This window comes from Rosa rugosa, chromosome 5 (assembly GCF_958449725.1).
Source record: "Rosa rugosa chromosome 5, drRosRugo1.1, whole genome shotgun sequence".
In the NCBI taxonomy this organism is placed as follows: Eukaryota; Viridiplantae; Streptophyta; class Magnoliopsida; order Rosales; family Rosaceae; genus Rosa; species Rosa rugosa.
Genome location: NC_084824.1, coordinates 33,603,313 through 33,619,682, shown reverse-complemented (window position 1 = coordinate 33,619,682; position 16,370 = coordinate 33,603,313). Strand labels below are relative to the sequence as shown.

Here is a 16,370-nt window from a genome sequence, read left to right as displayed (position 1 = left end):
ATATATATATATATATATATATATATATGCACCTTCTCTTACATCATAATGATTTGTTTCTCTTTGTTTGATTTTCAATTGTATAACAACCATTGTATATATACTGTTGATTGCTTGTATTTGATTGTTTACAAGTTCAATTTGATTAATTTTGTAAGTCCAAGATTTTTTTTTTAGGAAAGGAAAATTCATTAAACTAGCGATAGAAATCGCTCATGAGGGCATCCCAATGGGGAGCATACAAAGGCCAAGACAGACTTAACCCTAGAGCTAAAGTAGAACAAATTAGAAGGTGTACTACACCAATAACTTGTCCATGTACAATAGAACATTGCTATGAAACACTTGTAGGAAACCTAGCAGAAACTAAAGGTAAATCCTCAGCCTCCTCAAGATAATTACCAACAATATAACTATTGTCACGACCTTGAGATTTGTAGATCAAACCATCAGAATCTGCAATCTGAGCATGCAAGAAATCGGTCAACCAATCAAATCTAGACTCGTCCCAGCCTAAAACACACTGCTTGCCAAGGCACGCAATTGTGGTACTCACAGCGTGAATGTACTTGACTCTTTATAGAATGTAGAAACGAACAGTCTACCGGAAAGTAAAACCAGCAGCCCCAGCGAAAAGAAAACAGGAAAATTGAACAACATCATCGCATCTCCTGGGTCCCAAATCCACCCCCCTGGAGAGGTTAAGCCCATTGAATGGATTCTGATCTGAACCCAACAGCAGCCCAAAGCCTTTGCCAGATTTGATCTGGACACCCAACTTCTGTTTGGCATCCAATCACGCCATCTCCGCGCGACCATCAGCACTGACCGCATCGGCATCTCCGACGTAGCTACCATCACCATCAATGACAGAGCTGCAAGGAAATAGCGAAACCACCATCTAGGACCCGGATCCCAGAGCCATATTAGATCCCTTGAGCTGACAATCCTGCCCAAACAGCGATCAACGCTCACTTGATCCCGATAAAAGAAAATAGATCCATCTGATCGTCTGTCGAATTGATGATATAAGGGCAGTGCGCTACCCTTTGTCGCAGTCACGGCGGGCTTCACTGGAATCGAGAGCCTGAGCGCTCGGTGTTGGGGAAGCCTCAAGTGCTTCCATGGCTGAGATATGCCGCTGGCGGTGGTAGGCAAGCGAGAGGGGTTCTCGTTCATAGGGTTTTTTGTTCGAGAAAACCTTAGTTCATGACAGACCATGAGCCGTTTTAATTTTAGAATAACAAAAAATTTTGTAAGTCCAAGATTTGTTATAGCTGTCCAGATTTTATCTTACCACTATTTTGCTTTTATATTTCTTCATAGTGAGATATTCATCTCTGGAAGGTATATTGTGGATGTGAGTCACTATGGCCATCAGTTGGCGAAAACAACATCCGGGTTGTTCGTGAGAAGGTTGGTGTTCAAGCAGGAAACAAATAGGGACCAATTCTTCAATGCAGCGAAGAAGGTCAAACGTTTCCCCAAATTATTCTACGACAGAGGAAAGCTTCTACAAAAATACGAATGTTTGAAGCATATGCGATACATGCGTGTAAATGGCAAGCTTCTTTTTGTAGCAAAGCCCTCAAAGAACTTTGTGGAAGCTTTAGAGACCATTTTTGTCACTTCTACTACTAATTTCCCTATGCATCTGCTTACTTGGTGATTAAATTTCTGTATTTACATTTTTTGAAAAAGAGGGTATGTTCTTTATACACAGATTGCAAAAGTTTTTAGAAGATTAAAACAACCAAGTAAAAGGCGAATCCATGCTCTGTTATCAGTCTTTTTAGCATTACCGTATACTACTATGTGCTTGCGTTCAGATGTGCACAGCTTCAATCACATGATATATTTTGATAACAGCAGATTCTTATATTTTGAGAGCAGCAGATTCTCAAAATCATAGAAAATGACTATAATCTGTGCTCTGTGCCAATTTGGATAGAAAAATCTAATTTGAAGGGTGGCATCTTAGCTTCATAGCTTCATAGCTTCATGACTATAATCTGTGCTCTGTACCAATTTCCATCCGTCATCACTTGACCTAATTCTTAGAGCTAAAGTAGGTTATCTCTATAAAAAGATGAACACATGAAAAATCACAATTTTATTTTATTTTATGTTTTTTTTCATCAGTAAGGCAATTAATTGTTTGTAGGTCATATAAAGTAGATCACAATGTATTACAAGTCACCACCAACGAGAAAAAGCTTTAAATCTCGCTCACAATAGCTTCGTCGAAACTTAATAAACATGGTTTGGCATTATTACTCAATTCTGATAGTTTCCAAGGTCATACGTGTTGTAAAAAATATAGGACGGAATTCCTGTAAAATAAAAACACAGAATAATATGATAATATCTTGGGAAATAAAAATAATGATATAGATGAGAAAATAAAATAAAGTAAGAAAATAATATAATATATAGGTTTTATATAGGAAAACTTATCGAGTCGAGGCGTGCAAGCGCACTGTCCTAAGAGAAGATTCGTTCCCTACTGCACAGGGTTGAATGACGAACTTCCCCCAAGATACAACAACTCTTCGAGCTCCGTCGTGCAGCTAAGAAGCCCCATTGAACCTTAATCACCCGTGCACTCAAAACGGTGTATAAGTAAAGTATGTATATGTATAGTTTGTAAGAATATCTTTGGTAGAGGTATTTGGCTAGAGTGGTTGCATTATGGTGGATTATACCTGATACGCTCAAAGCAAGCGCATAATTTAACCCTGAAAAGATCGTTAGTAGTATAAGCAAATAGGGATCGTTCTATTCCGGGGATTGAGGGTACACCTGTCATTGTCAAACAATTAAACAATTAAAATTAAAACAAAGTATAATATTCACAAATGTATTCACAAAATATAAACATTTTACACGAAAAGGGGGGATTTTGTTTTTGGTTTTTTCGAAAATGAAACTAAGTTAACAAAAACAATTAAAATGCAAAAACATAAAAATACGAATGGAATGAAGGAACAAAGATCAAAACCGAAACTTATGATTAAAATTGATTCAAACCCTAATATTGTTCATCTAAGTCATGAGAAAGGAGTTGATCATGTGAAACATTCGAAAGCAAATGAATTCCCATTTTTTACTTTTCAATGCTAATTAACCTAAGCGAAAGCACCTAGATTAATCCTATCAAACATGCAATCAAACCCTAGAAAGCTAGTCAATCATGTCATGTTTAACGCATTACACATAGAGAAAGGCTATCAACTCAAGTGTACAACTTAGTATGGAAAAGTCCACCTAATTGCAATTCTCTTTAATTAAATTCGATCTTTGTACAAAACCTTTACTACTTTGATTCAAGTTTACACAAAACGAAAAGTCGATTTCATGTCCTTAAACCTAGCACCATTCATATCGAAACCCTAAGTGTTTGCAACCACATAAGATTAAAATACAAAAGTTATCTATAACGCAAATTTAATTAAACAAACCCACATAAGCAACTCTCGAATCACAATATATGAATCTGAAAATTCTCAATTAATCATAAAAATTCCAGAAATAATACTTTGTTCAAACATATATGTCAACTAGTTCATAACCAACGAAATTCAAAGCAAAGGTTACAAAGGAGAATAGGATTACACCGTGGATGAAGATGAGATGGATGATTCACGTTGTGGATTCTTGAAACTCGAAAGCAAGCTTCAAGGATGGCTATGGATGGAAGTGCTCACGGCTTCTCTTCTTCTTCTTTGGCCTTGCTTGAACTCGTGGAGATGACTAAACGTGAAACTAGAGGATGGAAAGGAAAATGGAAAGGAAATGGAGAGACAAAGAAAATGGAATGGATGAAGGAATGTCCTTTCTTCTTTGTTGTAGCCTCTATTTATAGGCTACCAAGCAAAACTATTTGGATTTAAACAAATGATGATATGTTAGGTTTGAGCATTTAAACATTAATGGAATTTATTAGGTTTGAATATTTAAACACTAATGGAATTTGTTAGGTTTGAGTCACTTTCTACTCATTTTTCCTTCAATTAATTCTCCACCAAGACTTCAGATTTTGCCCGTGACTTCTTCATATGAAATGATCCATCATGAGTGTAGATCATTCTGTAAAATTTTCAGAATTTATCTCCATGTGTTTGGGCCGGAATTTCTGCTGGACTCCTTACAGGTCCAGTTTTCCAGTTTTGCTTCTGCAGAAAATTGGGCTGACTGTTTGAAGGCCTTCCACTTCTTTTTGGCTCTTGCACTCTTCATAAGAAATGTTTCTTAGGATGTCTAGAATGGATCTGGAAGGTTTCAGCTCATTTGAAGTTCATTTGGTCAGGTGGTCGCTCCTTCTTCCTTGCTTGGCTTGGTTTCTCCTAGCCGGAGTAGGAAAATGTGTAAAGTTGACCTTTTTAGTGCATTTCCATTTTTCTCCATCATTTTATGGACCTAACACTTATTTCATCATCATCTACTCCAATGTACCTAAAAATAAAAATTGAATTAAAAATCGATTCGTTAAGGAATTAACTAAGCAAAATGTGAGGAATTAACTATTAAAATATCACATTAAAATGCTTCTATCAATACCGTCATGTATACCCTCATTATCCGACAATCTAAACTCCCACACATGTGCATGTTTCATGTCTCACCATATGCCTTCCAACCATAGCCACGTACCCTTATATAGGGCACACTTACCATACCATCAATAGCCTCATTAACCATATAATAGTCAAATAATAATCATATATTTAAAACATAAAACCGTTAAACCATAAATAGAAAAATAAACACAAATGAAAATAACCCCCAAAATAAATAAAGAAATAAATAAAATATATTTTATTTTTAAATCATAAAATTTCCAACAATACGTAGTACGTAGATCACAATGTATTACAAGTCACCACCAACCAGAAAAAGCAAGTAAACAAATCTCACAATCGCGTCGTCGAAACTTAATAAATTAAGATGGTTTGGCATTACTCAATTCTGATAGTTTCCAAGCTGTTATGGTTTTGGAGTCACGTGACATGGAGGACTCTTTTCTTCGGGGGATCACAAAATCTGCCATCGCATTCTGTCTTTAAGTCTGAGAATATGGCATGACAGTATAGTAGACGCTACCATCCTCCTCCATTAATTTAGCAATGTAGAAGTTCTTCCATGCATGCATCACTAACTTCTTTAATTGCGCAAAGATTTCAATGCATGAAAACTGCAAGACGGTAAGAGGTTTTATCTTTTCTCTATTATGGTTTGGTTTACCTAGTCATTTTACTCACGCAAGGCAATCTTAAGTCTATATAAACTGTGGGGTGGCTCCCCTAGTATACATATCTGAGTTAATCCTTCTCTGTTTTCCATTACAGCTAGCTTCCATTTCTCTGATTGTAATATAGATCGACAGAAGAAGAAGATGAAGTTGTCAACTAGCAGCGGTGTGTCGGTTTTGGTACTTGTATTCATCATCTTCATGAGTAGTGCCACTACAGACTTGGTGATGGTCGCAGCAGGTCGAGTACCGGAGCTTGCACACCAGGCAGCTGAGGCAGATACGACATGCAATCCGGTGCAGTTGAGTCCATGTTTAGATCCAATCCAGCATGGTTCGAAGCCGTCGAGTACCTGTTGCCAGAAGCTCAAGGAGCAGATTCCAATCATTCCATGCCTCTGTGGATACATCAAGAACCCAGCCTTCAAGCAATATGTCACCGGTCCCAACGCCGAAAAACTCTCTTCCAACTGTGGTGTTCCCTACCCTCGCTGTTAAGGGCTTTATTATCATAATAGTTATAACTACATACAAGTATATAACCAAGTAATAAGAATGATCCATTCATAATGTTCATCATTACTCGTACCGCTACTATCAACTACTTAAAATAAACTAATGGATCTGCACTTACTTGTGGAGTTGCGATATGTTGTTTAAAGAATAAAGATATATGTTGTTTTACTTTTACATTCATTTGTAGTGTGCTTTTCAAATTAATAGATTCTATTTTTTTTGCTTGCGCTTATTTATGATGATTGGATCTATCATTAGGACATATAATTACCACGATTCAAAGTATCAATTTATCTTATTTCTCAAATCTCCGTCAAAGTTGACGCCCTCTGGAGAAGTTGAAGACAAGAACTTGTAAAGATTTTAAGTAGATATAGCATATACAGTTGAGACTTAATTGAGAGAGAAGATTTTTGTTTTTTTTTTTCTGATGAGAGAAGATTTGTTGGTGGGTTGTGCTTTGGAGGAAAGAATGATAGGTACTTTCACGTTTATCCGTCATCATCTTCAGGCATATTTATAGTTCGTTGTGCTCCCTTTCTGTTTAAAGGTTCAGAGAAATCCATTCTTGGAAATCTTTCTGGTTTGGCATCTACATATTAATAAGGAGAGAGTGGCATTTGTTCTTGCCACAGCCCACAAGCACAACTGAATGCCGTCAAAGATCTTGTGACCTGCAATTTCGTTTTTTTTTTTTTTTTTTTTTCGGGGTATTTATTTCTCATCAACTTTGAAGCAAATGGCTCACCATATCGATGGGTCTTTTGCTGTACGTTCTAAATTGAGAACTCGCCCGTGCACAAATCGGTGGTAGTTGTTAGCAACACACCGTAAAAGCCAATGAGCAAACTTTATCTTTTTTTGGTTCCTCTTAATTTAATTCTATTGTGTAACTTGTTCGTAGTTCCATTTAGCTTTAAAACATGAGCTAATATTATATATATATATATATATATATATACGGTTTGAAATTCATAGTAGGGGCAAAAATTTGCATAGATTCAAGTCCTTTGAGCATTTCAAAACAGTTGCCCATTCATCTGATGGCACAAAGGAAAGTATTATCTTATGGTGGTTCTCCATCCCCCCCATCAGTCACCATACACGTCAAAGGGAGTCAAAGGATGGACTTTCATATAAACTTGATCTAGTGACTAGTACCATCACCGGAATGGGTTCATCCCCTTTCCCAAAACTGCAGCTGCTGATTTCTACTAGAAACAACTTCTTGTTACTTCAAGTGAGCATTAACATTTGAAAACAAAGGCCGAGACCTGAAACTGTGGTCCACGTTATCATAATATGTTCATGCCAACCACTTAAAATTCCAGAAAGTGATCATCTTCCATAAAAAAGCTTGAGATGATCTTTTCCTGCTGCAAATCCCTGACTTTAACATGGCTTGCACATGATCCAGCTTAAAATTTTCGCCCAACCTCAGCCAAATATTATGTATAATCAGTCAAACCTATGACAAGTCATAATTTATATATATATCAGGAATTATCTACCGGCCAACCAAAATGCAAATGCAGATTTTGATCATTAACAGGAAAAAAAAAAATTAATGATTAATTGATAGGATTGATAAACTTACTCGCTTTTACATGGTTATCTTCAATGTCTGATAACTAGGACGTACTGCATGCACAACAAAACTAGTCACCGGTTCAGAGATACCTAAACATTCCCCATCTTCATGTAGCTAATTCCAATTTTTTGTCACGTGGCACAAGATTCCCTTTTGTCCTTGTTGTAGCTCTCCCTGTAAACATATGATCTAGAGCCCTTTAAATTGATCTTGGGCATCCAAACATCAAGCATATTGAAAATTCATGAAGGCAAGATAGTCCAGGGTTCATGAGAAATCATCACCAAAAATTGGGGAAAAACGAAAGTGGTACAAACAAGTTTTGCATACGCATCAATACATAACATGAGCATGAGAGTTCGTCCTAAGAAACTTTGGTGCAATAGAAAGGGCCTGTTTTAATATTTGACACAGACAGCACTATTTACCTAGTTGGTAACATAGGCAGCTGTTTAAATACTTATTATGTTACAGAGGATGACTTTATCTGCACATATATTATAGGGCCTCCATCAATTCAAAGCCTGGTGGTCAGCCCCTGCTCAGGGTTGACTAGGTACCCTAAAGTTATCCTCATTTGCTTATTTGTGCAAACAGATGCAAGCATGAAGCACAATTTTGTTAAAAACTATGGCACACATGATCACAGATAGACCATATGAAGCCGCAAACATCTTTCCATCTCCCAAAAAGAAATACTGATTGATTATATGCTAATGCGCTCATGACTGCAGGGTATATGTTTAATAGGCAAGATGAGAACTGACCTTCATCTCTTTCTGTCTTCCTCCTGTTGCTCCATAAAAGGCGAATTGGAGTACCCGCAAACCCAGCATCTGAACGCAGTTGCTTCTCCATATAGCGACGATAAGTTTCAGGGAAAAGTTTCGCATCATTAACAAAGAATACAAATGTTGGTGGCCTTATAGCAGCCTGCAAATGGATAGAGTAAATACACAATATTGCAGTGTTCCTAATCTCCTATGAAAAGTTGAATGCGTTTGTTATTTGATCACATGCAATTTTTTTATACTGCCAAAAAAGAAGGTAGAGAATCCCTCTTCTTTTTCTTTGGTCTGAGAACTGAATCATCCAAAAGTTAATAGCATACTCAAAACTTCATTTTTTTCAAGTCTGAACAGATTATGATTTCGTCCATTAAAAGAACAAATCTCAATAGTATATTGGCATCTATATCTAGAAGATTCCTAACAAAATGAATTTATAATTAGAGACAAGAGCGCCTTTGGGCAAGAACTGCAAGATAATGCAAGCTTATACAAATACAGAAAACTGGTAACATGATTGCTGTTTGCAGTGTAAAGCACATACCTGAGTGCTGTAATAAATACGTCCTCTTTTGCCACCTCGAGTCCTAGGTGGTGATTTAAAAGCTAGTGCCTCCTGTACCACTTGATTTACCACAGCAGTCGTAAGCCTTCTTGACCGTTCTTTCTCAACAGTGCTAGCAGCCATGATAATTCTAAACCAAGAATAAAGTACTGCCATTAATCGGTAGCCTCTGACCAACACATGTGAACTATAAAAAGCAATTCTTGGGGTTTACAAGGGTTTGAAAGAAAATTATTGATAAATTACTTGTACATTTCAGTAATGCATTTTTTCAAATGCGGTGAGCCTGGTTCTATATATACATGTGTGTGTGTGTAGGGGTATGCCCTTATATAGTATACATACACATTACACAACCGCCCCCTCAAATTGAAGCAACTACAGCGAGAGCATGTGTGGCCCCCACAAAGTGATTCAATGATCCAAACAAACCATTCATCTATCAATCAAGAAAATGATAATTTTTTTTTTAACAAGTGGTTCACTGACCCCCAGCATTTATTTGTCACCCAAAGATCAGGCATATAAGTTATCATGAGACACAAATTTAGGGTCAGAACTCATGGATCTTCCTATGGAACACAGTAGTTGGCAGATGTTCATTAACGTTGCACTACATCAGAAGTGACATTTTTATTTCTCGGCATCCAAAACGCCCTTCTGTACCTTTTTTTTCTTTGGTTTAAAAGTCCACAGCATGATGCATAAGCAATTCACCAAAAAAAAAGCATGATGCATAAGCTATTTCGGGAAGAAAGCAAGCAATGTAATTGCCTGAAACTCTAGATGAGAACAATAAATAACAACATAAACATCCAATAGCTAAAATCAGAAAGCTTTCATTGCTTGAAACCAGGTATGGCTCTTAAAAATGATTGGCACAAACAAGCATCAGTAAACAAGTCCACAAGCAAATTCATGTCCATTCATGCAAGTCTGCTATTAGCATGGGCCTTATGTGGCCTACACAAAAGCATTAACCAGAAAATGAATTTTCTTTTAGAAGAGAACAGCAATGAATCTTCCGTAGTTTTTCATTGCTGTTATCCTTATTTTTCAAATCAGGGAAACTTTTTGCTCTTAAAATAGTAACACTATAGAGAACTATAATTTAAATTTCCACTCCATATTATTGTAGAAAACATGCCCATGTATCAGTATCCTATGAGAACATATAGATGTTCAATTCACATTTCAGAATAAAGCAACAATATCTAGGAGCCCAGAATTTTCAACTTGATGCCAAATATCAGCAACCAACAAATTGGTAACTAAAACAAAATATACTCCTTAGCCGTTCACTTTTGATGAGTGTGTATATATGTTGATATCAAATTATCAATCAAGAATATGGGTTTCTTCACGTACATGAAGTTAGGTAAACAATCCAAATATGCTGCAAGTTAAGCCAAAAAGAGACAGTAAAGAACATACTTATCAACACTACGACCAGCTAGTGCAGTTGAATATACAACCGGCGCCCAATCGAGAATACGAAGCTTTTCCCTCACATCCTGCTCGTAGTATGTTGCAGTCTGCTGGTTTTTATTTGGTATAGTGTCCCATTTGTTTACAACTATCAGGCAACCTTTCCCTTCTCTTTCTATCCTTTCAGCAATCTTGCAATCCTAGGAGATTCATGCAGACAAAATATAGTTAGAAGAAATCTTCTTGTGACGACCAAGATGCCATTCTCTAAAGAAGTTAACAGGTAAATTTTCTAAATAACCTATGCCTTGAAAAGAATTATTTAGAAAGAAAAAAAGTTTCAAGATTCTTTATTCACTATGGCTCACTCTTGAATGAGTTACTTTAACTGAATTTGATCAAATATAGTTGGAATTTGCATTTATTTGCCATCAAGATCCTTCATGAAAATTGGACTTCAGAAAATATAATAGAAAAGAAAAAATATAACCCCTGCGTAACAGATTGCATTCTAACAAATGACAACCTTAATTGCTTTCTTTCAGTAAAGTATATCACATGTCATTATTATATTTTCATTAGACAAAGTAGATCTATTTATCAAACATTACATACTTTGACAGTAAACAAGCAGGGCTTGCAATTATAGATACCCAAATTCAAATCCCAACATAGTGGTTTGTTGAAACTAATATAAAAGCTAGAAGGTGAACTCAATTTGATCATAGATCTTTTTTATAACTTTTTTGTTAAGCACACATGTGATTAATATTTATCATATATGTACACGTCTACATGTCAGGCATATAAAACACATTAATACAACTTATATGTATAATTCCTATTTTAGAAATATGTTTTTGAACCATACAACTTAGTTTGTTTCCCCCAGCACCGAGTGCAGGCATTAAGTGCTGGCAAGTTCTTGTTCTTCACAGCACTATAGAAACAATAAATCCAGAAAAGACAATAGCCCAAGTACCTGTTCTGTGATACAAGCCATGGCCTCAATGACAAGAGCCACAACATCAGAACGGCGAATGGCACGAAATGCTCGATTAACTGATAAAGCCTCCGTCACACTACCTGATGAAGCAACAACGGCTTTTCTTCTGATTCCGGCAGTGTCAATAAGCCGGAACTTCTACAAAAACAAATTGTTGCAATTGTAAGGTTTTATCTTGACATCATGCAAGGGAATTAAAATTTTTCTTAAGAAAACAAAACAGAAGAATATAAACAGACAACTAATCAACAGTTGTCCAATTATATTTCAAGAATATAAACCAACAACAGGCTAAGTCCATTTTCAGGCTGCAAATGAGTCAACACAGGAATAACTATTGATTATTCAAGATCGTCTTGGTATCTAAAAAGTAGAGCCTAATATTTTCGTGCTTCCAACCTTGATGATGCGGGACAAATTGGGAGAAGGGGGGAAGAGACTGAAACGGGACAAGGAAAACAAAAATGATAGGGAGGCAATAGGATTTCCATATTACGGTTTATCTATAAAGAGTTACATTCTTAGACATCTCTATACATAAATTACTAGAAAAATTTTGCATGTCTTTATGAAACAGTAGAATGGAGAATTGAAAACCAATCAAACCTGTCCATCTGGTCCAGTGAATTCAATATCAATAGCATCGCGAGTAGTTCCACTGACTGGGCTAACAATTGTCCTGTCTTCTCCAACCAACGCGTTCAAAATGCTACTTTTACCAACATTTGGTCGACCAACAATTGCAATTGCAGGAACATAATCTTCTTGTTCAGCAAAATCATCAGGATCCTGCATATGATAGAAACATAATAAATTTTATCATATTGAAATCAAAATATTCAAAAGATAGCTTCTTGGACTTTGATAAATGACCAGAAGCACCAAGTCAAGTAAAAAGCAGGAATCATGCTATTGAGTGAAAAATTAACTAGCATCTATGCTCAAACAAAAACCTAGCTAAAATACCACTTAAGAATGGAATACAGGATGGTAAAGTTATGTCAACTACCAATTAAAAGTTCAGCATTCACAAAGTCGGTAAAAATTAGATGACTAATATACCTCAATCTTTTTTAGGCCTGAACACACAAGATCGAGAAGCTCTCCGGTTCCAGTTCCAGATATACCAGATATAGGAAGCGGCGAAAACCTAGCCACCAACCAAAAGCAAATGTACTGTACATTAATATTTTTATATAAACTACCCTATATATCTATCTGAGTAAAAATAGGCAAATAGCTATAAATGTTTTATCTTTATTGTTATTTTCTTTTAGAAAGACGGGAACATTTACCAGCACCAACTCAAAGAAATGAAAATGGATAAGAAATGAACCTCAAGAATACATCAGATACCACAATTAAACAGCTATTATTAGATTAAAACAAGGGAACCCATAACAGCTTCCTGCACTCTACAATATTATATAACAAAGAAACCCATACAAAAGTTTAAACACCTATACCCCCACCCTTTATAATCATCAAAGATCTTATTTGTTCCCCCCTTTCACTTACAAAGTTAAATGGCCTTCAGTATCAACCCAATCCACTTTCTCTCCCTTCAACAATATCAGCTTACTCAAGGACTGGTAAAAAAAAAAAAAAAAAACACTTTTCCGCACTTCTATGTGCACAAGATACACCAATGACAAGGTAAGGGCACATCCGCCCTCTCTTTTTAAAGAAAATCATTAGTACTAAGCATTCTTCAGAAAGTACAATTTGGGGGAAAATAAAATACAAAACAAAAACAATGGAAATAAGATTTGATTATCTGTCACTTCATATATTAGGGACTTGTTCAATATTGAATGCAGGACTCTCTAGATTAACAGATAGGCATTGCTACAAATTGAAGACCAGACTCCCTTGACTAGATTGGTCAACTCACCCCAAAGACCAAAACTCTGATGCTTGCATGACTCCTTTACGTGGAGATTCACATTTGTTGACTGCAAGAATGATGTACTTATCTGAGAAGTTCCTACGTAGCCAATCTGAAATTTCCTCGTCAGCCGCAGTTAGACCAGCCTGTTTCACCATGCAAACCTGAGTTCAGTATTATCTTCAACTTATAAACCAAACTCTTTTCGAGGTCACAAACTTCACTAAACACAGTCAAATAGAATATAATAAACTCATTACTGAGAAATGGTTATCATTATGATGAGAAAAAGTATTAAACTAAAATGGTCATGTCAACTGAAAACAAAATTTTGACCCAGAGAGGATTTAGTGGAATGTTCAGGGCCATTTTTGCTTCCATGTAGTCTGGGACTCGATTTGAATCACCTCAGGCTACCTATCCAGCTATTTTCTAGAGTTCCTTGTCTCCTTAATATTGTAGGGTTTGACAGGAGGCCCTGGGTTCCAGCGCAGGTTTGCAAAGCGGGTTTGAGGGAGTTAAGGGGATCAAAAGAATTGAAAACAAAACAGTTTCTAGAATCATATCTTTCCACCTTATATGCAGTGTTATTACAAACAAAAAAATTGGAATGCAAAAATACAAGTAGCATGCAGATTATTCCATCATAATCAGATGTACACCATCAAGCAGAAACAAATTGCATTCAATTCAACGTGTCTACCAGATGAGATAAATCACACTATAGGATATATTTGACAAAGACGCACATGGAGAGCTAAGTAGGTCTGTTCATAAAATAAAAAATAAAAACAAAAAAACATGTAGTGATAATATTACAGTTTCTGCAATAAAATGTTGTTTAATATTACAAATGTTTGATAAATGTAATATGTATATACATATGCGTGTTTGTCATATGTTCTTGTCATTTCATATTTATCTAATATCAGGCTCCAAGTTTTGCAGCATCTGTCTGATGTTTCTACATATGTGCATCCTCAAAAGCCGCAGGAAGGCCTTTTTTCACTAATCCAGGACGCTCCCTACTCTAACCTCTCCATGAACCGTATATATCGCTATGGAGCTTGCATCATATTTTATTAATTCTTCAAGAATCTTATAATCACTTTGGGTCAAAGAACTTCTACTTCAATCTGTCTTATCATGTCAGAAGAACAAAGCACCTACAGTGTGAAGACCAATTCTACTAATGAAAAATTTCATCTAACCAATAATGCATAAGCATATTGCAGAGACAAGAAGCACATTGAAGATGGTCCAACAAGCATTTATCAAAAACTGTACCTGGCCATCAACAAGAAAAATAATGACTGATGACTCTTCAACAGCTGCAGTAGCTTGTTTCTCAATCATTGAGGGCATCCTTGCAACCGCTGCCTCTCTGGAGGCAAGTGGAATTCCATCCATACCAATGGTCGTTGAAATGGCCAGTTCTTCCATGACGTTGGCCTGTGACTTTGAAACTGTAAGAACACCACCAGTATCGACCACCATAAATTCAAAGTCCCCCCAAAAGGATCCACCATACAGGCGATCCCTAGTGACCCCTGGCTCATCAACTACAATTGCCTTGTTCCCCTGCAATACATCAGAATACAAGTGAAGAGTCAAACTGCACTGAGAATGTACTGATGCTAATTAGAAAGTAGAAGACCAGATTCCGATTAAGTACCGAGACAAGTCGATTGAATAATGCTGATTTACCAACATTTGGTCTTCCAACAATTGCAACTCTCGGAAGAAGATGGTCAGGGATCTGCAAATGAAATTCACATGATTCAGAGACTATGAATCTTCTCTTTTTCTCCTTCATTTCATCGAAAACAGTACCCCAACTTACAGTATTTGAAAAATAACAGTCAAATTGCATTTTAAAAACCAATAATATCTTTGCCAAAAATAAAACCAAAGTATACAGAATTGATGTATATACTTGTTCATGACACCTTATAAACTAACAACAGTAATGCCAATCTTATAAGTTATCCTGATTTTAGTGATCCCCAAGATTCATTTTGTAGGACAGTCGGCTTTGTGATTTCAGTATTTACAGCAGTAAAACATAATCTGAGCAGGATAGCACCATCATTTGCTTACTTACAGTTTTATTTTTGATTGGAGTTTTCTGCCTCCTCTGCTTTCGGCCGAGTGCCTCTTGATCAGTTTTCTCATCTTCTGAAAACCAATAAAAATAGATGCAACAGACATCAGAATTCAATTAGGTGTATAAGAACAAGTATTGAAAAGCATCATTCTTCCTTTGAAATTTTGGAAGTGGATTTCAATGTGTAAGAAGACTAGTAGGAGTAGCGAAGCATGAATAAGCAGGGAGAGAGAGAGGCACCGATTGTGAGCTGGTTGGAGAGAGATGAAGAGAAGTCTCGGACGGCGAGAAGGGCGTCTTGTTCGAGGGCGTTGAGGTCCAAATCGACGTCGGACTCATCTCCCTCTGCTTCTGCTTCTGGTTCTAGTTCTTGTTCTTCGTCGTCGTCGTCTGTTAGGGAAACGTCGAGATGATCAGTGGCGGAGAGCAAGCGGAGAGGAAGACGAGAAGCGTGGTGGTGGTGGAGGGAAAGGGAAGGGGAGGAGGGAGTGGTGCGGAGAAGATGAAGAATTGATTTGGGAAATGGGGAAGAAACAAGAGATAGGGTTTTGGACAGAGCGGTGGTTCCTCCTCCTCCGCCAGACAAGAAGAGCTCAGCAGCTGCTGCCATTTTCAAGTCTCTCTCTCGGAATTTGGCGCTTAAAACCTCCGAGGTTTATCCACATCCGCTCCCCTTTATGCTTCCGCAGGTTTATCATTATCATTATTATTTATTTATTTAATAACATTTTTTTTTTTTTATATTTAGAATTCTGGTATGGGAAGTTTTATTCACACATTGTAAAATATTGATAACTGCTTTAAAGCTAGTACGGTTCAGGTTAACAGATTCAGTCTGTCCATTGGTTTAAGTGAGTTAGATACCTTAACGATCATCAATTTGGCTGAAAATTTACAGACATGATCTATACACTAGTACCTAAAAACTGAACGGTCGAAATGTGGATATGCGACCTAAAAGTGACCAAAAACTCGAAGTTCACTCAGTAATTTCAAAGCGGACCTCCGCTCTGGATATGATCTGTATATATATTTAGGAAAAGTATATTTAGTTATGTAATCTTTGTACTCTTGTCCCTATATAAAGAGTCATATATATATATTTTTTTTTAGGGGAACGGAAGACTGATCCATTGATATAAAATCATACGACCTCACTCGGTCAAGCATGAAGGGTACAAACACCCCTCATATTACAATCATTGCTCAAGTAGTGCACTGACTGCACAT

The 16,370-nt window shown here is 36.7% G+C and overlaps 2 protein-coding genes across 3 annotated transcripts; one reads left to right on the top strand and one right to left on the bottom strand.

The window, feature by feature from the left end:
- Window positions 1-5,318: 5,318 nt before the first annotated feature.
- On the top strand, window positions 5,319-5,999 carry LOC133713191 (non-specific lipid-transfer protein 2-like). The gene has a single exon (XM_062139313.1). It carries the CDS (start codon window positions 5,396-5,398, stop codon window positions 5,747-5,749), a length of 354 nt encoding a protein of 117 aa, XP_061995297.1. The 5' UTR covers window positions 5,319-5,395; the 3' UTR covers window positions 5,750-5,999.
- Window positions 6,000-6,745: 746 nt separating this feature from the next.
- Window positions 6,746-15,805, bottom strand: LOC133712722 (uncharacterized). 2 transcript variants are annotated; one of them, XM_062138823.1, is made up of 13 exons: window positions 15,381-15,805; window positions 15,138-15,211; window positions 14,709-14,792; window positions 14,321-14,614; window positions 13,040-13,179; window positions 12,208-12,295; window positions 11,752-11,934; window positions 11,122-11,283; window positions 10,146-10,339; window positions 8,691-8,841; window positions 8,126-8,291; window positions 7,365-7,532; window positions 6,746-7,235 (listed from the first exon to the last, which is right to left on the bottom strand). In XM_062138823.1, the coding sequence occupies exons 1-12, from the start codon at window positions 15,748-15,750 to the stop codon at window positions 7,465-7,467; spliced, it is 1,974 nt and encodes a 657-aa protein (XP_061994807.1). In that variant the 5' UTR covers window positions 15,751-15,805; the 3' UTR covers window positions 6,746-7,235; window positions 7,365-7,464. The 2 variants fall into 2 exon arrangements, with proteins under 2 accessions (XP_061994807.1, XP_061994808.1); XM_062138824.1 differs by having other exon boundaries at window positions 7,369-7,532.
- Between the last annotated feature and the right edge of the window lie 565 nt (window positions 15,806-16,370).

What these genes read in the sequence shown, in the direction of transcription:
- LOC133713191 (XM_062139313.1), top strand. Translation starts at nt 5,396, where the DNA reads ATGAAGTTGTCAACTAGCAGCGGTGTGTCGGTTTTGGTACTTGTATTC.
- LOC133712722 (XM_062138823.1), bottom strand. Translation starts at nt 15,750, where the DNA reads ATGGCAGCAGCTGCTGAGCTCTTCTTGTCTGGCGGAGGAGGAGGAACC. An exon ending in GCTGGTCGTAGTGTTGATAA is followed by an intron (nt 8,842 to 10,145) that starts GTATGTTCTTTA and finishes TTCTTGGTTTAG; the next exon opens with AATTATCATGGCTGCTAGCA. An exon ending in GAAGACAGAAAGAGATGAAG is followed by an intron (nt 7,533 to 8,125) that starts GTCAGTTCTCAT and finishes ATATGTTTACAG; the next exon opens with GGAGAGCTACAACAAGGACA.